The sequence below is a fragment of the Astatotilapia calliptera genome, chromosome 3 (genome assembly GCF_964374335.1).
Source record: "Astatotilapia calliptera chromosome 3, fAstCal68.1, whole genome shotgun sequence".
Taxonomy (NCBI): domain Eukaryota; kingdom Metazoa; phylum Chordata; class Actinopteri; order Cichliformes; family Cichlidae; genus Astatotilapia; species Astatotilapia calliptera.
In genome coordinates this window covers 11,002,927-11,025,586 of record NC_137424.1, presented here as the reverse complement: position 1 = coordinate 11,025,586, position 22,660 = coordinate 11,002,927, and the positions used below count along the sequence as shown (strand labels likewise).

Sequence of the window (22,660 nt, the reverse complement as noted above, 5' to 3'; positions counted from 1 at the left end):
AATGATAAAATCTTACGCCTAAATTAACTTTACTGTTAACGAGTTTTCATGTTTCTGTAATCCACCAGTGTGCTCATGCTTTTTTAAGTGAAAACATATTTTTAATGATCAAATCTAATTATGTTTGTTATTTGTGGATTTTAAATGTCCTTGACAGAGACAGATGATAATCATTATCCTGCACTGTGGTCTCAGGTTTGGTCGAGCTAGCACAAAGAATGGCTATGTTGAACTTCCTCCTGGGATCTACACTAAGAAGTGAGTCCAACATTAGCAGGGTCTCTTTCCTTTATCTGGATTCACTTTAGCATTCACAGTCACGTGAAGCTTGTTATTAACTCGATAAGTCAACCCAGGGTTTCAGCTGAGCGCTCACATGAAACACATGGTGTTGGCAGCATCTGATCAATCATATTCATGGAGACGTGTATCAGCAACAGAGCAGCTGAGTTTGCAGAAGGAAGTCAAACTAAACCACAGGAACAATATGAGGAGATTACACACATAATAAAATACTAGCAGTAACACAGCTGCTGCAGACAAATCAGTCATGTGATCGTGTGTGAGAGGAGAAGGACTGTAAAGGAGTTTGGTGTTAAAAGCTCTGTATGAATGTGGGAGACTTTGAAGGGCTTTAAAAAGGCCAATATAAAATAAAAGGCAGCAAAATTGCTGAGTGTGAAAGTCACCAGACTTATCAGAGCTCTGTGATTAAGACCTGTAAGAACACCTGTTTGTACTTGTTGGCATTATATCAAACACACACGTATATTAAGCCTTTGTTTGAACTCTGGTTGAATTTGTTACTTTCAGACTGTGAAACATCACAGAGGCTGCAGCTGCAGATCTTTTATTCACCTGGAAATTTACTTTAAACGTTAGATGGAAAATGTATTGCTCAGTTTAACCAAAGTAAGAACAAGAATCCATAAACCTTCATAAAGACAAACATCTCCCAGAACATTGAGCTGCTGAAGTGTCACTGAAGGGAAAAACTATTTGTCCTCCTCCATCCAGCAACACCTGAAACACCTGAGTGGAAGCTCCTCCCTACACTGTGTTTGAAGCAAAGCACAAAGGAGACACCTGCTGGAGCAGCTGGAGTCCTACAGACACTCAGCCTCTTCACTACACAAACACCTCCTACAACATCCACTCTTTCCACTCTGACTGCTGTGTTTGTGGAAACACTCCAACACACACCGCTTCACATACCAACATAGAAATGTGTGAAAAAGAGCTGAGCTGATATTAAACATGAGGATTTATTCAGAAATACAGAGTCAGGAACAACATCTAGACACACATTACCTCTCAGCAGCAGAAGAACAGCCTTTAAAGTTTGCACCAACACCCTTCGACTCGTTGCTCTTTAAGGAAACACAGCTGGGTTCAGGTCCAGGAGATTCTGGCCTCTTATTGATCCTAAGAGAAAAACAATAAATGTAACAGCTTCATGAGACAGGAAGGAAAAACTGGAAATATTAAATTAAAGACATGATGAACAAACTCATAAAAATAATGTACTTACTCTTTGTCACATAACAGTCTTTTGTTAAAGTTTACACCAACACCCTTCGACATGTTGCTCTTTAAGGAAACACAGCTGGGTTCAGGTCCAGGCTCTGGATTAGTTTCAGGGTTATGTCCAGCTGAGCCTGGTACGCCCCACAGCTCTGGGCTTTAAAACAACACACACAGAGGTATGAGTGTGAATAATGATGGAGCAGTGATGTGAGTGCTGAGCTGTGACATGGAGAAGAGTCATGGAGAGTTAGAGATGGTCATCTCACCTCTGAGCTTTGGTCTGGCTCTCATGTTCCCCACACAGAGTGCTTTTAGAGGAAGGGACTCCCTCCTCTCTGTCCTCACACTGATCCATGCTGCTGAAAACATCCAGATGAACAGAATCAACTCTTTGGGGATTTACTGGATGATTGAGCATCAAGACACTTTTTAATATTTTACTAATTTCTGAAGCTTTTTACCAACTTTGTTCAAATTGGTCTGCTGTCATTTTATTGTTGACAAAAAGAGATTTTGAGTTTGACTGTTGACGTTTCCATGTGAGACTGTTGCTGCAACACCAGGATGTTACTACATAATACACTTTATATTGTGAGCACTTGGATGTTAGTCCAGTTGTCCTAAACTGACACACCTGCACCTGGATTCATTCTGACCAGATTTTAGCTCAACAGTGTTTCATACTTAATACATCAGACACAAACTCTGCCGCTGTCATTGTGTGCAGTGTGTGTGCAGTGTGTGTGCAGTGTGTGTGCAGTGTGTGTGCAGTGTGTGCAGTGTGTGTGCAGCGGGTCACTGTGTCCTATGAGTGTTATACTACAATAAACAGAGCCTGACCGCGGGCATGAAGAGGGCAAAAACCCACTTATGCTCTAAAGATGAAGTTCTGTTTCTCTTCAAATGACCCTCAGAGCATGTGGAGGGTCATTGAACGCATCACAGATTACCTCAAGAACAACAGGCTGAAGAACATAAAAACAAACGCAGAGTTTCTGTCTGACGGTTTGAACATGCTGCGTTTTCAAAAATACCCGTGTAGGTGCGGACGTAGTGTAAAAGAGTTAGTAGTTTATTTTCTTACTACCTGTAATTTATTGCAGATCACTTGTATTTGCTTAATATTTTTCTAAATGTTTGAGGTCTGAAATAAACTGCAATGGAGCAAAATATGGGTGTGTGTGGTTGGAGGATGTGTTCGTGCGTGCGTCAAAGGTCAGGGAGTAAAAGTGTGTTTTAAAGGAGGTTTAAAAGCAGCGAGTGAAGGAGCCTGTCGAGGTAAATCGTTCCATAACTGATCAAATTCAGTTGGTGGACCTCTGTGTGAAATCAAGCATCTGGTTCACAGAGAGGATAACCCTCACATGGGCTGTACAACATTATATAGGGAGACAAAAACAGAGATTATCGTAGCCATCGCTCTCTCGCATGGACGTGGCAGTCTTGCTGTCTGCTGCGAATCCTCCCCGTACCTCCGTGACCTCGTCTGGTATCTGCTCCCTCCTCTGTAAGAGACAGTAAAGGAAAACACGTCTCTGCCTAGTCTTGAAAATCTAATCTTATCATCCATTGTTCTTCTAGGGCCTCTTCTTCTTGTGGCCTCAGCTAACTGCTAATATTTACATGGCTAACATTAACATGTGTGCCAGCCAGGTTCACATTTATGATGAACTATGATTAATTAACTGATGTTGAAACTGGAGCTTTACTGACCTCTGAAATTCCTCCTAAAGTGTTATTCAGTGTTGTGACAGTCAGCTGCTTCAGCTGCTGCTGGGATGGGCTGTGGCAAAGAGAACAGAGAAAATCCAAATCAGAGTTTTTCTCTGAATTAAAAGCAAGGAAACAACAATATATTCTACATGGTGAAACTGATGGTTTCTGGTGTTTGGGTATGTTTTTCTGTATTCATGCAGATAAAGTGTAAACTCAGATGAATTATACCATCAAATGTTAAAGGAAAATATCAGGATGAGTGTCTGTGAGCTGAGAAGAACGTGAAGCGAGCAGTTTATCCCAGAGCTGAAGCTGCTCTGTGTGCAGAGATGAGCTCAGATTCCTGCTGTGATTGATCAACAGTCACAGAAATGTAGACTTGTAGTTATTACTGCAGTATGGTCACAGCAGATACTGATAAACATGTATTATGAGGATGGATGATCAAGTTTCTCACTCTCTCCTTTAAATCTCAGTTTTTTCTTCTTCACATCTGTTAATTTATTAATGAATAACACTGAAAGAGTTTCTGTTATATTTCCCCTTGAACATCAGCTTATTAGGGCGGCATTAGGAAATAGCCCCCCTCCAAAGAATGAATAAATGAATGATGATAATAATGAAATGATTAAAAAGCAGAGCTCAGAGTGGTAGAATGGTCAAACATGGATCCACGGGTGGTTCAACTGCATTTGGTGACGTGACTAAAGCAAATCTTTCAAATAATCCCACCATCAACGGGATGTTGTCTCCTTTACTACCGTTACTTTACTTGGTCACCGTGTGAATTTCTTTGAAATGAACCAAATTCTTTTATTTGTTGGTTGTTGCATATTTAACCTCTACAGTCAGGAAAGGAGGAGATGAGGCCTCAACAATGTTGGGTTGTAGCTGTGGTTCAGGTTAGAGTGAGTGTCCATGGAATAAATGTAAGTCAGTGAACTGGAAACATGACTGTGTTCAAACTTTGTTGTCCTTTTTATAATGAGTCTAATCAAAGGTGGACAGAAGTATCTCCACTGTGACTTTTCTGTGTCACCATCAGAGCTTCTGCACAGTATGGAGAAAGATCCAGAAGCAGAGCTGGACTGCAGACAGCCAGTCAGAGCAGCTGTGTACAAAGTAAGACTGAACATCTGTCTGCTGATGGACTCATTTCTGAAAACTGGACTTCTTGTGTTGTTCAGACATTGAAGAGTTTTCTTTCTCTTTAGTCTCATTTTTTTTTTCTTTCTTTCAGCAGATGTTGGTCTGCAGGAGGTTTTAGATGAACATAAGATCAGTCTGAGGAGGAGATGTGAACATGTGACTGAAGGAAGTGATGAAACAGGAAGTAGAACCCTCCTCAACAGGATCTACACTGAGCTCTACATCACAGAGGGACAGAGTGAAGAGGTTCATTCCCAACATGAGGTGAGGCAGCTGGAGACAGCTTCCAAGATGGACGCCCTCCATGACGCTCCAATCAGGTGCCAGGACATCTTTAAAGCCTTGCCTGACCAACAGAGACCCATCAGAGTGGTTCTGACCAACTGGTGTTGGAAAAACCTTCTCAGTGCAGAAGTTCACTCTGGACTGGGCAGAGGGCTTGGAGAATCAACATGTCAGTGTGGTGGTTCTGCTTTCATTCAGGGAGCTGAACCTGATCAGAGATGAGCAGTACAGTCTTCTGGAGCTGCTCCATGTTTTCCATCCAACATTACAGAAGGTCACATCAGAGAAGCTGGCTGTCTCTCAGCTTTTGTTCATCTTTGACGGCCTGGATGAAAGCAGACTTTCATTGGATTTCACCAACAGGAAGCTGCTGTCTGATGTCACACAGAAGTCATCAGTCAGCCAGCTGCTGACAAACCTCATCCAGGGGAATCTGCTTCCCTCGGCTCTCGTCTGGATAACTTCCCGACCCGCAGCAGCCAATCAGATCCCTCCTACATGTGTTGACAGGCTAACAGAAGTACAAGGCTTCACTGACGCCCAGAAGGAGGAGTACTTCAGGAGGAGATTCAGTGATGAAGAGCTGTCCAGCAGAATCATCTCCCACATGAAGACATCCAGGAGCCTCCACATCATGTGTAGTATCCCAGTCTTCTGCTGGATCACTGCTACAGTTCTGGAGCACATGTTGACTACAGAGCAGAGAGGAGAGCTGCCCAAGACCCTGACTGACATGTACTCACACTTCCTGCTGGTTCAGACAAAGAGGAAGAAGAACAAGTACCATGAGGGACGTGAGACGAGTCCACAGGAGCTGACGGAGGCTGACAGGGAAGTTCTTCTGAAGCTGGGGAGGCTGGCGTTTGAACATCTGGAGAAAGGAAACATCATGTTCTACCAAGAAGACCTGGAGCAGTGTGGTCTGGATGTGACAGAGGCCTCGGTGTACTCAGGAGTTTGTACAGAGATCTTCAAAAGAGAGTGTGTGATCTTCCAGAAACCAGTCTACTGCTTTGTTCATCTGAGCATTCAGGAGTTTCTGGCTGCAGTCTACATGTTCCACTGTCACACCACCAGGAAGACAGAGGTGCTGAAGATGTTTTTAAAATCAGAATCTTTAATCAGGAGGATTTTCAGTTTTTTTGATGACAAAGATCCCCAATCACTTGATGTATTTCTGAGCAGAGCCATGAAGAAATCCCTCCAGAGTAAAAATGGCCACCTGGACCTGTTTGTTCGCTTCCTTCATGGCCTCTGTCTGGAGTCCAACCAGAGACTCTTAGTAGGTCTGCTGGGTCAGACAGAGATCAGTCCAGAAACCATCCAGAGAGTCATCAACAACCTGAAGGAGATGAACAGTGATGAAGTCTCTCCTGACAGAAGCATCAACATCTTCCACTGTCTGATGGAGATGAACGACCTCTCAGTACATCAGGAGATCCAAGAGTTCCTGAAGTCAGAGAACAGATCAGAGAAGGAACTCTCTGAGATCCAGTGCTCAGCTCTGGCCTTCATGCTGCAGATGTCAGAGGAGGTTCTGGATGAGTTTGACCTGCAGAAGTACAAAACATCAGAGCGGGGACGACAGAGACTGATTCCAGCTGTGAGGAACTGCAGAAATGCTGGGTGAGTCCAGATGTGATCATTAACATCACTGATCAGTGTAGGTTAGTAGTTTAATGTTGAAAATAAAATCAGATTGTAAGCACAAAGTGTTTGTGTCCGTACGCTGCAACCTTCCACACCATTCCTTTATTGTACGAACTTAGCAGCAGCTCCATGGATCCCAAATCCAAGAGTGGAGAACAGATTTGAAGTGTGTCACATCCATGCAGTCACAGCTGTTTCCACCATGTTTCCACTGATATTAATCCTGTTCAATGACACGTTTCATATCAGTCAATATGTTCTTTAGGACGTCCACTGACATGTTTAAGTGTCCTGCTGGAAATCACTCAAATCATCCATGAAATCCATGAAAAATCCTTTTAGTGTTTCTAACTTCACCCTCTGTCCTCTCTCTCTCTCCATCCTCCTCACTGCTTCTTTCACTGATAATCACACAAACATCGTATTCAGCTACAAAATAACACAATAATATCATCTGATGATCATTATTATAAGAGCAGGATCCATATTTGATATCAGAGTAACACACTGCTTGGTTATGTGCAGTCATCATCAGTGACTGTGGGTCAAACAGAAGCTCTCTGATTGGTTGCTGACCTTGGTCACCTGTCCACTCTCACCTGTTTGTGTTTGCTCTCTCTTTGCTGTCTCCATCCTCTCTCTCCTTTCTCTCCCTCTCTGTCTTTGTACGTCACTCAGGTCCAATGGAAACAGTGACATTTACAAACCAATCAAAGACAAACTGATCCATGTCAGGTTATAACAATATTCAAAGTGAATACAGGCTGCTGCTGGACACAGACAGGTAACATCATTTTGACTTGCTGTCACCTGGATCTGGACTCATAAACACTGAAGCCCTGAACAGGAATACAAATCATTTTCTGCCAACTAGTGACACACCAGCAGATAATGGCTCAGAAAGCTAAAATGAGCCAATCATTTCTGTGTTTAGTTCCCCTGAAATCAGATCTGATATCAGCAGCTCTGAGTTCATTCATCATTATTGTCCAGTAATGAGATTTCTGCTCCGTTTGGTAACAGTCAGCAGGTTTTTCCTCCGTGTGGACGTGAACAGTCGTACCTGACAGCAGGTAGCAAACAGAGATCATCTTTCCAGCTGGAACTCTTCACTGAGCTGAACTCATTCAAAATGTTCTGGAGTCAAAACAGGAAACAGTCCAAATGTGTGTCTTCACTCTGACTCTGGATCAGATCTCAGTGACAGACTGTGGACATTATGGAAGCCTAAATGTGACACCATCTTCCTCCTTCATCTGCAGATTAAAGCCAAACAAAGATTCTCATTAAAAGTCTGAAGGGGCCCGTTCTTCGTACCTCGCTAAGTAAGTTAGCTGGATTTGATTGTTGACGATTTCGCGTGATCTTGGATCGTTCGGTTCCCCGAAGCTCATCCGGGACTTGCTGTCATAGTAACAGAGCCGTAAGCGTAAACCTGCTCGGGAGCAGGTTTACTTTATGTAAACAGGATTAGATCGCGGCCACGCAGGTATGTCCGCTTCATTTATACGAAAGCAACAGCGATATTCCACCACTGTTTCACCATAAATAAATAACATCAATGTAACTAAAGATAATGCAGCACTTGATCCTTTTTTTTGATGTCACACAGATACATACAGGTCATTTCCTAAAAAAGGGAAATGTACTATTAACATTCTATTACATGTATGTGATTATTACAGATGTAATTCATATTTCAGAGTAGTAATTGTAAATTACTTCGTGTAATCAAGATGAGAGACCACGGCTATAAAAGCGAAGGTGGATTTGGGAAGCCTGTCGCTGCCATGTCCTGTCCGTATACGCGACCAACCCATTGCGGAAGGTGCAAGATTAATAAGGAGAGTTTTCAGAATTCAGCGTATATTGCGGGATAGACAGGATCCTTTAGCTCAGCGCGACAGTGTGCTCATTGAGAGATATCGATATTCCCGTGAGGGTATTATTTACTTAACCAACTTGTTGACGAGGGGGTGCAGGACCACCACCTGTCTTTTGTTGCTCTGCCCTTTTCTTGGTTGCTGTTATGAACAAACTAACAGAGTATTACAGGCCAGTATTACCTTGCCAAGAGACGAAAAGCAATCTAAGAGATAAATATTACCATTCTGTAGAATACTCCTGTATTCCACTTTTACTTGTTCCCATGTTCTTGTGGGTCCTGTTGTGGCTCTAATGTGAAAGGGGATATAATATAACATATTATAATATAATATAATGCCATATGATATTGGACAATATAGTGTCATATGATAGATCTACCCTACCGCCTACTGGTGTTGGCCAGAGGGGCCGATGGCGCCGATATGGCAGCCTGGCTACAACTGTAGCTTTTTTTTTTTTTTTTGGCCTGTCCCGTTTGGCTCTTTTGCCATCAGAATTGTTGTCTAAAGGCAAAGAAAGATGCCCAACGGATTTACTTTACCAAACTGACCATCCCAGCCTTGCCGTAATGGTCCATTTGATTCACCTTTTATTGTTTATTTTATTTTCACTTACTGAATACGGGACAGACTTGACTGGGGGAAAGAAGGGGAGAAAGAAAGAGGGAAAGAGAAACAGCTGAGAAGAGGGACGGGGAGAAGGGCAAAAAACAAAAACCAACAGAACGGGCAGAGAAAAAAAATGCATATATCAATCACCTGGATCACCTGCTGAGAAAGAAAAAAGCAAGCAAGCAGAAGAGAACAAGAGTAATAGAATAAACAACATCACAATGATATATGGGAATATGACAGTAAATACTAAATGTTAAACATTATTGTGCAGCACATAAGATCAACAGAACACAGTGTGCTTTGAGGTAGGAGCCAAAAAGGGTGTAGTTTGTGGGTGTGATCACCCGTGTGTACACCTGTAAGCATGGACGCGCTTGTTTTTTGTTTTTTTAAAAGGTTCCTTCATGTAATAATCTGCTAGAGGGTGTGGGGGGGCCACAGCCCCGTCCTCCAGGGCGTGAAGCAGGTGTGGAGGAGATCAAAACTCCAGACATCCAGAGGCTCCCAGAACACAAGAGACCAAGGAAGACCAACAGAGGGGCAGCTGCGCCACTGTCCCGGAAAGAGCTGAGGAGAGTCCCAGATGAGGGCTCACTCAGCAGCCGCGGAGCAGAAGCCAGGGGGAGTTGCAGTGACGCGCCCGTGAGCTCCGCCGGCAGCCAGCTGCGCCTGAGTGACCGAGCCCCAGGCCGAGAGGCCGGGGGCACCCCGCCTCCGAGGTGGCCCGAGCGAGCCCCAGGCTCCAGGCCCCGATAAGCGGCCGCCAAGGAGTGAGCCGGTGTGTACCTGGACGCCCATCCCCGGACACAAAGAACCACCAACGCACCGATGTCTGAGGGGGTCCGCCACTGGCAGGGGAAGTGGTGGTAGGGGGAGATAGGCCTCCAAACCTTGGAAGGCCTGAGATGTCCCCAGAGAGGTGGCGCCTGACACCCAACCTGACATATAGACACAGACATACAGGCACACACAGATACAAACATCCATTCCCACCCTCATGCTCTCATATGCACTTACTCCACACTCAACCAACGTGGAGACAGACATAAATAGACGTTGTACACACGATCACACTCCCCAAGCGTACTCTACAAACCGGGTCTAGGTGCCCCCGCCCCTGGAGGGGGGAACTGCACCCAGACCCAGGTGGTGTTTCCCTTTTCCCTGCGGTGGGGGGAGGCAGACCGCCCCGACTCCGCAGCAGCAGGAAGGCTCCACACTCCAGACCGCAGTCGGACGGCCAACTCCTCCTCCTAGTCCTAGCCCCCCTGCTCCAGCAGGTCGCAGAGAACGGGGGTGAGAGAAGACTCCGAACCTCCCTCCACCCGCTCATTGTAATGTTGATGCAATTGTGTTCTAAGGTGCATTTAAAACCCAGGAGGGCTTGGAGCTACCTGCCAGAGAGCAGCAGGTAAGCGCATGGTCCCTCCTGCTAGCCCTCAATGTCTACGTGTATTTAAAATTGAGAGGTGGGCAACGATGCCAGGGGTGGGGTGTACACCCTGATGGTACTTTGGACTCCGTGTATCGTGCCCACCCCCAAAATCCTATATGTATGTGTAATGAGAGTGTGAGTAATGTGAATGTCTAAGTTGTGGGATAAAATTGAGGCAGAGGCAGCCAGAAGGGGACAGGGGGGGGGGGGGGGGTAGCCTCCTCTGCACCCTGGTGACATACCCCTACTCCAAGGCCCTGCATGTGTGGGTGGTTGTGGTGGAGCGGGAAGAGGGAGGCAGCTGGAGATGGGGAGGGAAGGAAGGGAGGGGCAAGTGACCCCTCCCTGGGGCCAGCTCCCCCGCTGACCCCAGTAGGCACCCCCATACTCCGCGACCCGCCAGGGAAAGGGGGCCCAGGCCCATCCAGACCGGGCCCAGTGCAGCAGCGCCGCCCGGCCCCACAGAGCCCGGGACAGTCCACCCAACCCCACCACAGAGAAAACTGCACCCACCCCACCATCCACTCATCTTCCAGACTACATAAGACAATAAACACCCAGGCTGAGATCTTCCTCCACCTCTCCTGTATCTCCCCCTCCTGCAGAGGCAGCTCCTGAGGAGAGGAAAGCTCCTGCAAGATGTGACAATCTCCCCCACCAGTTGAAGAGCCCCCCAGGTGGCTCGACGCACCGGCGGCACCCTGCTCCAGGGCTGGGCCCCCATGCACCCACCCGCCCACAACCCCGGCAACACACCAACCAGGACCCAAGCCCCCGAGGCCCGGTCCGGGTCCCAGCCCAGAGACGGAGCGCCCCCAGAACCTCACGCCCATCCCGGACCCACCCAGGGGCAGCCAGGCTACCAGGTCAGTAACCCACGTCCGTCAGCACAGACCCTCCCCTAGCTCCGCTGCACGCAGCCGCGAGGAAACAGTCACCGGAGAGCCAACAGAGCCCCTAACCGGACATGACCGCTACCCCGGGTTGAACCCCCCAAGGAAGATGCCTCCGGGGAACCCCCCGACGCCCTAAGCCTGTCCCTACCCCCACACCAATCACAACAGTGAAGGCGGGACCAAACTATGACCCCCCACCCCCACTAGGTGATGGAGCTGATCAAAGGAGCCCAGAGCAATTGATCTGATGTGGTGGCAGAGGCTGTATCAAGACTAATGTAATCTAATAGATAATTTCTATATTGGTTAGAATTAAGATTATTTTTATTTTTCCAGTTCATGAGGACTGTTTTCTTGGCTATGCATAGGGCAGTGAAAACCATATGGGCGATATTCTTTTCTGAAGTGACATTATCTAAGCTGCCCAACAAACACACTAAGGGGGAAGTTGGAATGTTACATTTCAGACACTTCGATAAGTCTTCACATATCTCGCGCCAAAACTTCTGAACTGGTGGACAGAACCAAAGAGCGTGGATATAATTGTCCGGTGAATTGGTTTGGCAGTGTGAGCAGTTGTTGGTAGACGTAAAGCCCATCTTGAACATCCGATGACCTGTATAGTGCACTCTATGTAATATTTTGTATTGAATTAATTGAAGACTGGGATTTCTAATTAGATGAAAGGTTTTTAAGCAAATCTGAGACCAGAAGTTTAGGTCTAAGTTAACTGATAAATCCGCTTCCCATTTTGCAATAGGAAGTGATATTGATTCATCTGTTTTAGAAAGCATTCTGTATATTTTGGATAGTAATTTGGGGGGTTTAAGAGCAAGAAATTGAACCACACTTGGTGGTGTTTGTAGTTCAACTTGACCCGGTTTAAATTTCTTTTTTACTATGGATTTAATTTGTTGATATTCTAAAAATCTTTTCTTGTTGATCCCATATTGTGTAACTAGTCCGTCAAATGAAATAAATTCTGTTCCTTCTAGTATATGTTCTAAATATTTGATTCCTTTATCACTCCAATCTGAAAAGTTTATCATATTATTGTTTTGTAATATGTCAGGGTTGTTCCAGATAGGTGTACGTTTGCATGGGATTAATGAAGACGCCGTCAATTTTAGAAACTCCCACCATGCTGTCAGAGAAGAGCTGATGTTGATGCTTTTAAAGCATTCATGTCGTTGGATGTTTGAGCTGATAAATGGTAGGTCTGAGATCTCTAGATTATTGCAGAGTGCTTGTTCTACATCTAGCCAAGGTTCATCTAAGAGGGTGTGTTTTAGCCATCCTGAGATAAACTGAAGCCTGTTGGCTAAGAAGTAGTGCTGAAAGTTAGGCAGTTCTAGTCCTCCTTTATCCTTGGTCTTTTGTAGTGTTTTTAAGCTTATACGTGGGGGTTTATTTTTCCAAAGGAATTTGGACATACATGAATCTAGAGATCTGAACCAATCTTGTGGCGGTTTAGTTGGGATCATTGAGAATAAATAATTTATTTTTGGTAAGACCATCATTTTTATAGCGGCAACCCTTCCCATGAGTGATATGGGTAGACATTTCCATCTAGCCAGATCATCTTCTACCTTCTTTAAAAGTGGGATATGGTTTAATTTAGTTAGATCTGCAAGCTTGGGAGAAACATTAATACCTAAATATTTTATATTTCCTGATTGCAGTGGTGTAGAAGAGGAATTATGGAAGGAGCAATGAATCGGTAGGACTGTAGATTTTGACCAGTTAATTGAGTAATCTGATATTCTTGCAAAAGAGTTTATCAATTCAATCACCCCAGAGATATTGGTTTGTGAATTTTGGAGAAAGAGTAACACATCATCCGCATAAAGGCTGATTTTATGTTCCACGTTCTTGCATTTTATGCCCTTAATTACTGAATTCTGTCTAATTGCTGCTGCTAGTGGTTCAATAAAAATTGCAAATAGTGAAGGGGAGAGTGGGCATCCCTGCCTGGTGCCCCTCAAGAGACAGAAGCTGGAGGATGTCTGGTCATTTGTTCTAACACAAGCTGTTGGGGAATTATATAATATTTTTAACCAGTTTATGAAAGAGGATCCAAAACCAAATTTGTGTAAAGTTGCAAATAGAAATTTCCAGTTAACTCTGTCAAATGCTTTTTCTGCGTCTAAAGAGAATATTGTAGTTTCTAGGTTTTTACTGTATGAGTAGTCTATCAAATTAAGTAATCTACGTGTATTTGTTGATGAGTGCCTACCTTTTATGAAACCAGTTTGGTCAGGATGAATTAAGAGGGGGGTTATTTTCTCCAGTCTCTTTGAGAGAGCTTTGCAGATTATTTTAAGGTCTACATTTATAAGGGATATTGGACGATAGCTTGAGGGATATACAGGGTCTTTGCCTGGTTTTAGCAGGAGATTAATGTTTGCAGAATTCATATTTGATGGAAGTCTGCCCTTTTCTTTAATTTCCAACAACGTTCTGTAGAAAACTGGTGCTAGAATCGACCAGAATTCTTTGTAGAATTCTGCAGGAAAGCCATCTGGACCTGGAGCCTTATTATTGTGCATACTTATCAGGGCTTCCTGGAGTTCACCTGGTGTCAGTGGTGAATCCAGTGCCATTGCTTGAGTGTCCAATAATTTTGGAAGAGTTATGTTGTCCAAAAACTGATCAATTTCTTTTTTAGATGGGTTTATTTGTGGTGAATACAATGTTTTATAGAAATCCCTGAAAATGTTGTTTATTTGTATCGGATCATATATTGTGTTCCCAGATGAATCTTGAACAGCACATATAGTTGTTTTTTCTTTATTTATTTTTAGCTGGTTTGCTAGAAATTGACCGGATTTATTACCATGTTCATAATTTTGTAGGCGTAGTCTTTGTACTAAGAATTTTGTTTTTTTATCAATTATCTCATTTAATTCTAGTTTTGTTTTGCGTATTTTGTTCAATGTTTCCTGATCTTGGTGGGACGCGTAGGCTTCTTCTAGTGATTTGATGTTTTTTTCTAATTCCTGAATATTTTTGTTTTCTTTTTTCTTTTTATGTGATGAGAAAGAAATTATTTTACCTCTCATCACAGCTTTCCCTGCTTCCCATAGAACAGAAGCTGATGTTCTGGGAGTGTCATTATAGTCTAAATATGAAGTCCACTCTTTTTTAAAATATTTAATAAAGTCTTCATCTTTAAGTAGTGATATATTAAATCTCCAGTTTTTACTTGGCGTAGTATTATTCTTGTGCATTAGTGTTAAAGATACAGGAGCATGATCGCTGACAGCTATAGGGTGAATCTCAGTGTCTGAAATGTCGTTCAGCAGTGAGCTGCTGACCAAAAAATAATCCAGACGAGAGTAGGAGTGATGGACATGTGAGAAAAAAGTATATTCCTTACTGGTGGGGTGAAGGGAGCGCCATGCATCGCAAAGACCAAAGTCGCTCATATACTGTTTGATTATATTTGTGGACTGCCAATTACACTGAGTTCCCGCTGTATTGAGCCTATCCATGTCTTCATTTAGTCCAAGGTTGAGGTCACCTCCAAGAACAAGTGTGCCATCTAAGTGTTCAGAGAGTGCACTGAAAAAACCGTGAAAGAATGAGGGATCATCAACATTTGGACCATATACACTTGCAATACATAGCTTTTTATCACGTATAGATAGTTTAATGATTAAGAATCTGCCCTCTGGATCTATAACTGTATCGAGTACTGTGAAATTAATATTTTTATGTATTAAAATTGCTGCTCCCCTTTGTCTAGAATTATAACAAGCTGAGAACACATTAGGAAACTCAGGTGTTTTAAGTTCATTCGAACCTCTAAGAGGTCTGTGGGTCTCTTGTAATAGGACAACATCTGCCTGTAGTTTTTTGAGTTGGTTAAATATTTTTAACCTCTTTTCTCTGGAGCCAGCTCCATTTATATTCCATGTAATGAACCTCAGTGTACCCATAGATGTTTGGCTACAACCGTAGCTGCCTCCACCAGTGTGTGAATGTGGGAGTGAATGAATAGTGGTATCATAAAGCGCTTTGGGTGCCTTGGAAAACGCTATTTAAACCCAATCCATTATTATTGTTATTATTATTAAATTACCTACGAGTTTGATTTGTCAGCAACTTTCTGCCAGCCCTCTCTCCTTGCTTTTGCAGCCTTTGCAGTGTTCTCTTGCGTTTTAATTAAACTCTGAAACTCCTGAAATCCCTCACTCATGAGTTCTTGCTCTGCTGCCGGAAAATACCGAGCACGCCCCTTCGACATTTTCGCCGACCAATCAGCGGGTTGCCGATCAATGTTTCTACTATCGATGCGTAGCCCCTTTTACGACACCCAGTGATGTCACATTACTGCGTCCAGCTGTACTAATCGTCAACAGCAGGTGTGTTCGGGGAACCGGATTAGCGAGCTCACGGTTAGCGCGATGGTTTGGTCTTGGATGTGTCATTTGATCTTGGATGTAGTAAGCGACGTACGAAGAACGGGCCCCAGGTCTGAGAGAGACTCAATCGTTGTGTCATGTCAAACACAGTGAGAGGAGCTGAAGCACAGATGTGAAGAGCAGATTCATCAGATTATGACCTCACTCTGTTTTGTTTTCATATACATTCAGTCTGTGTTTATAACGCAGATTTTCTGCTTTTATAATAACACATTTTATATTTTCTATCATCACAGACTGACTTGGTGTCGACTCTCAGAGTCTCACTGTGAAATTGTGGCCTCAGCTCTGAAGTCCAACCCCTCCCATCTGACAGAGCTGGACATGAGTTGGAACAACCAGCAGGATTCAGTGATTAAGCTTCTGTGTGCTGGACTGGAGAGTCCAATCTGTCGACTGGAGACTCTGAGGTGAGTTCACTGACTGCAGCTGTTGTTTTTGTTTTCTATATTTCAGGTCTTTGATTGATGTTTGAAACTTTCTTTAGTTCCTACATGTTCAGGATGTTTCTGAAGACAAATGTGAAGAAGTTTGAGTGCTTTCAGAAATGTTGTCTTTCCAAACGACTGAACAACAGTTTTTCCTTTTGGCTCCAAACAGAAGTGACAGATTTGAGCAGGGTTCATTTAAAGGCTGACAGAAGTGGAGTGGTGACGGGGAGATGTTTGACAGGACAGTGTTTCAGCCTCCACAGGTTCATGTTGTGCTCCATCAGTCAGTGAAGATGAAGTCAGTGCTGATGAGGCTGTAGAGTGTGTGAGGGATGTGAATGAGGATGATGAAGATCTGATGATAGCAGATAAAAACAGGCTGCAGAGACTTTGAGCCATACAGGGCACACAGTGTGTGAACAGAACAGCTGAAATCATTATGGAGGCCTCACTGGGATATGGAAGCATCACAGTACAGCTTCAGTGAAGCATTAAAGTCTCTGATATGAGATGAGAAATGAAGCAGCCAGAGCTTTTTCATGAGTGGAAATCCACTGTGACTGTGAGCTGCTGCTACAGCCTCCAGATTAGCCAGCAGCTCATCCTGCTCAACATTTTCTCACCAACTTTAATGGAAGTGTGATGTTTTCAGCTGGAGTGATGGTCAGGGTGGCCTCCCTCTCCTCTTCTTCTCCTCTTCCTCTTTCATTTGTAAAGCCACTTCTGCTGCTTTCATTCATTTGGAAGTCCTGTAGCTGAGTTTGGGAGAGACTAACAGCCTCGGCAGCAGAGGGGAGAAAGGCTGTAACACCACCACTTTACTCTGTTCTACCTGTCACATCATTTTATCAGGAAACAAATATGCTCATGTTTTTACTATGTTTGTCTTGAAGATGTAAGAAGATCACATGGTGCTTTTTATTATTGTGTTGGTTTGTTTCCTGTCTCTTGGATGGAGCCCAGCTGTGCGTGGCCCCTGGGCCTGTGGTCAGAGTGTGTGCTGGATAATCCGGCCCAGGATGAGGCCAAACTGACATGGGATGAAATGTCTGTCACATAATTGAGCTTAGTGTAGTTTCATTTCTGCACAATTTCAAAACAACCAAAACTTTGTTCTGTCTTTTCTATGTTATACTGTAGACTTTCTTTGATACTGTGTCCAAAAGGAGCAGCTTTTACTTTGAAGAGGAGGCGTCTCTGTTTCCTCTTCAGGTTGGATGATGGAAGCAAATGAGTGTGTGATGTTCTTTCAGTGTTGCACTTTGTAGACGCTCCCTGAGCACTGGTCTCACAGCCAGCTGCACATAGAGACCAGTGTTGTTAGTCCAGGTCAGAAGATGACTTGTTGGAATGAAAATGAGCTTGTAGTTTGTCTGCTTTAATAATGTGACTGGAAAAAGGTGTTGGACTTCAAATATGTCCATTTCTTTCACACTTCACCTTTAAAAGTGAAGCCTTGTGGTTCCTGGAAGGAAAAACACGACTTTTTCAAGTCTTTGTCCTGTTTTTATTATAAATGTACGACTTTAATGTGAAACATTCAGAGTTTTTTCTCTTGTTGTGTTTGTTTGAAGCTGCTTCCTGTTGGCTTCAGCTGTTTGGAGTTTCCATTTTCTAAACTTCTACATTCTGAACCTTCTTCAGCTCTGAACAGATGATGAAACACTGAATGATTTCAAGCTCACACTTTGTCTAATAAACTTATATCTTTCATTCTTTATACAGATTGAGGGGCTGTGGTTTGTCAGAGATCAGCTGTGATTATCTGGCAGCAGCACTGAAGTCCAACCCCTCCCATCTGAGACAGCTGGAGCTGAGCTACAACAACAAGCTGCAGGATTCAGGAGTGAAGCATCTGTGTGGTTTCCTGGAAAGTCCAGGATGTGGACTTGAAACTCTGAGGTCAGTCAGCATGTTTTAGTTGTGCTGAGATGAATATGATGTGAAAGTTGTGCTGACACTAAACTGCAGATATTAGGCTGATATTTTACTGATCCACACTGAGGATCTTCATGGTAAAGTCTGTTTTCTTCTTCTCTGGTTTAGTCCATTGACTGCAGCAGAACAATGTTCACATTTCAAACCTTCAAAGAAGAAGAAAAATCCTCCACTGGATAATTCACTGTGAAACTCTCAAACTCTTCATTTCACTTTAAAGTCTTTCTGACACTGAAATCCAAAGCAAAATGTGCGTTTGCTTTACAGACAGCAGTCCAACACAAACATACACACGTCATCCAAAACACAGTCCAACATACAAATCTCCTCCACTGCCAGCATGAATGATGGGAAAGAGAAGGAGGAACACTCTGACATTCAGGGTTAGAATGAGTTTCATGAAGCAGACTGTGAAGATCAAAGCTGCATTAGAAAGCTTACATGAATGAATGAGTGGACAGAAGTGGACAGAGATCATCTGAAGCACTTCAAAGGCTTTAAATCAGCACATTTCTCTTTATTCTTTATCAACTCTGTTAGTTTCTCTCAGTTTTCTGTGGAATGAAGCTAACAGCAGGCTAATAAGATGCTGACCAATAAGTTTCTATTAAAGGTTGTAATTTGTATATGAAAAACTGAAGACAGAGACAGAGAAGCACTCTCACTGTCACGGCTGGTGGCGTGAGCCATGTGGTGTGGAGGAAAAGGAGGACCCAAAATGCAGGCAGCCGACTGATGATATGAGTGATGTTTATTTACAAAGGTGGCAGTGGCAAAAACAGCCAACGAAGCGTGAGTAATTACAAACGGAAACCTAAACTGGGAGAAACTAAAGAGCAAACCTGAAATCTTAATGAAACGGGGAGCAGAGCAGAGAGACGCAGACTAAGGAACAGGAACACCATAGAACGCAGAGATACACGGATGAATGCACACGAGCCGACAAGGAACACAGACCGACACCCACTAAATATACACACACAAGGTAATCGAGTAATCGCACACAGGAGGGAAGAACAGCTGATCTGAATACACATGATGACTGGAGGACACAAGCTGAATACAATGACAACAGACACAGACCTTCAGAATAGAACAGGAAATCTAGAACACGAGCCTTCCAAGTAAAGCAGGAAACACACAGACTGATTTACAACACAACACGGGGACATGAACAGAGCACCAAGGACAGACACAGGTAGGGCTGAATATACATCAAACTTCAGGTTCAACCCTAAACTAGTAAAAAATCAGAATAAACACAAGGCACAAAAATGAACTTCAAGGAAACACAAAACGCTGGGTCAAAATGACCCAGGACCATGACACTCTCACATCCACCTACAGCCAATTAGAAGCACCAATGAACCTAAGCAGCATTTCATTGGACTGTGGGAGAACATCCAACCTCCACAGAAAGGCCAACAAGCTTCAACCTAAAACCTTCTTGCTTTAAGGCACTAGTGCGAACCACTTTTCCCCATTTCAGCCCAAATCCTGCATCTTCCTGTTTCTGACTCCAGGCCAGCTCCACTAACACTTTCTCATCAGACACTGCCACCTAGTGGAGGAAGTCTTAGTTCCATTTGAAGCTTCAGATTACAGTTAGTTCCTTTACAAAGAGGTGGAGGTGGTGGGGCCACAGCACCATCATCACTGAGTGCCATAGGACACTTAACCTTTGTTTCCATATGCTGGGAACGTCCTGTTGTTCCAAGGAGGACTGGAAAATGTGTGAAAATCTCCCAGTCAGTTCCTCACAGCACACTTCAATCATTTCCCTCCCATAGCATCAGGACCAGGGCTTTTTCTCTCTTTGGTCCCACTAAGAGATTTCCACACAAACACCTCATCAGTGGGACTCTCAGAGCTACCAGCCCTTTGCTACAATCACAAAGCTCTTCATTGAAATCAATGATATCAAAGCTGGAATCAAATGAGTCCAAGTCTTCTGCTGATTCAGCATCACATTCATCTTTGCTCCTTGTTCTGCATCCCCACCATGGACTTCATTCCTTTCCAAGCCAGCCTTGAGTGTCCTTTATTCAGCTCATCCTCTGCTTTACTTTTACACCTGATTTTAGCTGCTTTATCTCTCTTTCAACAAGTTTCTGTGCCTCAATCTTTTTCTTCTCTCCCTCATAACAAGACAGCTTCTTCTGCCTGAGAACATGTTGGAGTGATTTACTAATCCAGGGCTGCTTATTGGGGAAAATACTTCCTGTTTCCAAAGTAATCCCCATTTTTCCCAGAAAGAAATGTAAGTAGAAATCGATGATCTAAGTGAGAACATGAGCCTTTAAAAAGTCCCAGTGGGTGCAGTCAAAGCAGTCCCTCAGTCCCAGTATAGAGTCTTTGGTCCAGACTGGAACAACTGTGTGCCCAGATTGAGCTCTCTTCAGTCCTGTGACCTGACAGACCCAGAGGGGCCATCACATCACATTTAGAAGCTCCCCTAATGGAGCCACAACACATGTCCAATACTTAGTCTGTCTTGTTGGACCAACTGGAAGAAATGATTCAAGGACTTAGTCACAGAACAGAGATTCAGATCTCCAAAATCCAACTGGCTGCATCAGGACATATAGTCTGAAACTCTGCACAGTTTCCTGTTTGAAGCTGCTTCCTGTTGGCTTCAGCTGTTTGGAGTTTCCATTTTCTAAACTTCTACATTCTGAACCTTCTTCAGCTCTGAAAAGATGATGAAACACTGAATGATTTCAAGCTCACACTTTGTCTAATAAACTTACATCTTTCATTCTTTATACAGATTGATGGGCTGTGGTTTGTCAAAGATCAGCTGTGATTATCTGGCAGCAGCACTGAAGTCCAACCCCTCCCATCTGAGAGAGCTGGAGCTGTACGGAAACAACCTGAAGGATCCAGATGTGAAGCAGCTGTCTGATCTTCAGCAGAGTCCAGACTACAGACTGGAGACTCTGGAGTAAGTAGAGTGATGGAGTGAGTGGGTGGTGCTGTCAGCAGTATTGTACTAAACACAGTCAGTATGAAACAAAGATCCAGTGTTTCCTGTAAAGCTGCAGCTTCTCAGTGAAGCTGTGAGAGGAGAATGGTGACAGGCTTCAGGATTGGACACAAACACTTCCTGTTTCTGACCTTTATGGTCACCATAGTAACGGCTGACACGCTCTGATCAAACACTGTCAACAGCCAATCAGCTCTCTGAACAAAGCAGCACGCAGACCAATGACTGCATTCATTTCCAAGTTTAAAGCAGTGAAGAACACAGTCTGTAGGTGAGGAAGAATTTAGTGAGAGCAGATGTTTGGATGGAATTCCTCCAGTTAACAGCTGGAACCGTCCATCTGGATTGTATGGCTTGTTGTTGGGGTTCCTACAGAGCTCAGAGTGGACACACCAAGGTACTTCTAATGAATGAAAGTCCAAACTCAAACTAGGAGGGAAAAACATTTTCATCAACTTCAATAAAAATCCAAAGATTAGAAAAAGTGAAGCAACAATGAGTCCTAGTACAGTCCCAGCACTGAAGTCCCTGCTGCTCTTTATACTGGATGTGCTGCATCACTGACTGACAGCTGATGAAGAGTCTCTGGAAACACTCGTTTATCTCCTCTGCTCTTCCTTCTTCTCTCTGCAGGTGGAGCTGATGATGGTAAACAGGACGGTGTGTGTGCTGAGAGAGGAGGAGCTGTGTCCTGATGATCCAGAGAGGTTGAAGCAGCAGCAGCTTGTGTGTAGAGACGCTCTGACTGGGCCATGTTACTGGGAGGTGGAGAGGAGAGCTTCATCCAGCAGTGACTGACAGAGGAATGAGAAGAAGTGCAGATGACTGTCAGTGCTGCAGAGTGAACTGCTCTGAGAACAGCTCCACTGTCAGACACAATGTAGAGTCCAGCATCATCCCTGTGTGTCCCTCTGGATCTGACAGAGGATCATCAGTGTATCTGGACTGCTCTGCTGCTGCTCTGTCCTTCTACAGTCTCTGCACAGTCTCTGTCTGACTCTGGCTTCAGACCCTCCTGGATCAAACTCACCTGGAAAGACTTTCAAACATCACTCAATAGATTTGAATACAGAATATATTTGATATATACTGTAGATGTACTGTAGAGTTGCAGTTTGTCACTTGTAAATACAGTCTGTGAGCAGCTGTGAGCTGAAAGATCTTTCTAGAAACACGAAATGTTTTCACTCTTCTGTTGCTTTTTCATATATTTCCACAACATTAATATTGATCCCACCTGTCTCACCTGTTTCATGCTTTTATACATAATAACAGGACACGTGTGATCTGAGCGCTGCTGTGGTTGCTGTGCTGCACGTCTTCATTTAGATAACAGAGACATCTAGTGGTTCAGAGGGAGAACTGCAGGAGGTGGAGCTGTGTTTTAGCATGGAAAACTTTTTATCTTTTAGGCGCAGATACAAATATGACAAGTATCAGTGTGATATACAAAAGGTCACATCAGTCAGCAGAGGGAACAGTGATCACACAGCAATGTAAGAATAGAAACATAACAGTGAATCTGGACATGTATACAGATGGAAGCAAACAAACAGGATGTAACACTACATTAAAGCCTCAAATGGGAAGAAAACAAACCCAAAGGAAAATATATTTGATCTCAGGAATCCAAATCAGATGCTTTAGAGCAGGGGTCGGCAACCCTGGGCACGCGTGTCACAGCTGACACGTGAAGGGTTAACTGATGGCACGACCATA

The 22,660-nt window shown here is 43.8% G+C and overlaps 2 protein-coding genes across 2 annotated transcripts; one reads left to right on the top strand and one right to left on the bottom strand.

Annotated features, from left to right (window-relative positions):
- Positions 1–890: 890 nt before the first annotated feature.
- LOC145425169 (uncharacterized) lies at positions 891–2,008 on the bottom strand. Its single transcript, XM_080298162.1, has 3 exons — positions 1,794–2,008; positions 1,532–1,681; positions 891–1,425 (listed from the first exon to the last, which is right to left on the bottom strand). Exons 1-3 carry the CDS (start codon positions 1,943–1,945, stop codon positions 1,308–1,310), a joined length of 420 nt encoding a protein of 139 aa, XP_080154288.1. The 5' UTR covers positions 1,946–2,008; the 3' UTR covers positions 891–1,307.
- A 2,773-nt stretch (positions 2,009–4,781) lies between these two features.
- On the top strand, positions 4,782–22,183 carry LOC145425161 (NACHT, LRR and PYD domains-containing protein 12-like). The gene is made up of 5 exons (XM_080298143.1): positions 4,782–6,303; positions 15,823–15,996; positions 17,743–17,919; positions 20,726–20,899; positions 21,575–22,183. The coding sequence occupies exons 1-5, from the start codon at positions 5,285–5,287 to the stop codon at positions 21,582–21,584; spliced, it is 1,554 nt and encodes a 517-aa protein (XP_080154269.1). The 5' UTR covers positions 4,782–5,284; the 3' UTR covers positions 21,585–22,183.
- Positions 22,184–22,660: the final 477 nt, after the last annotated feature.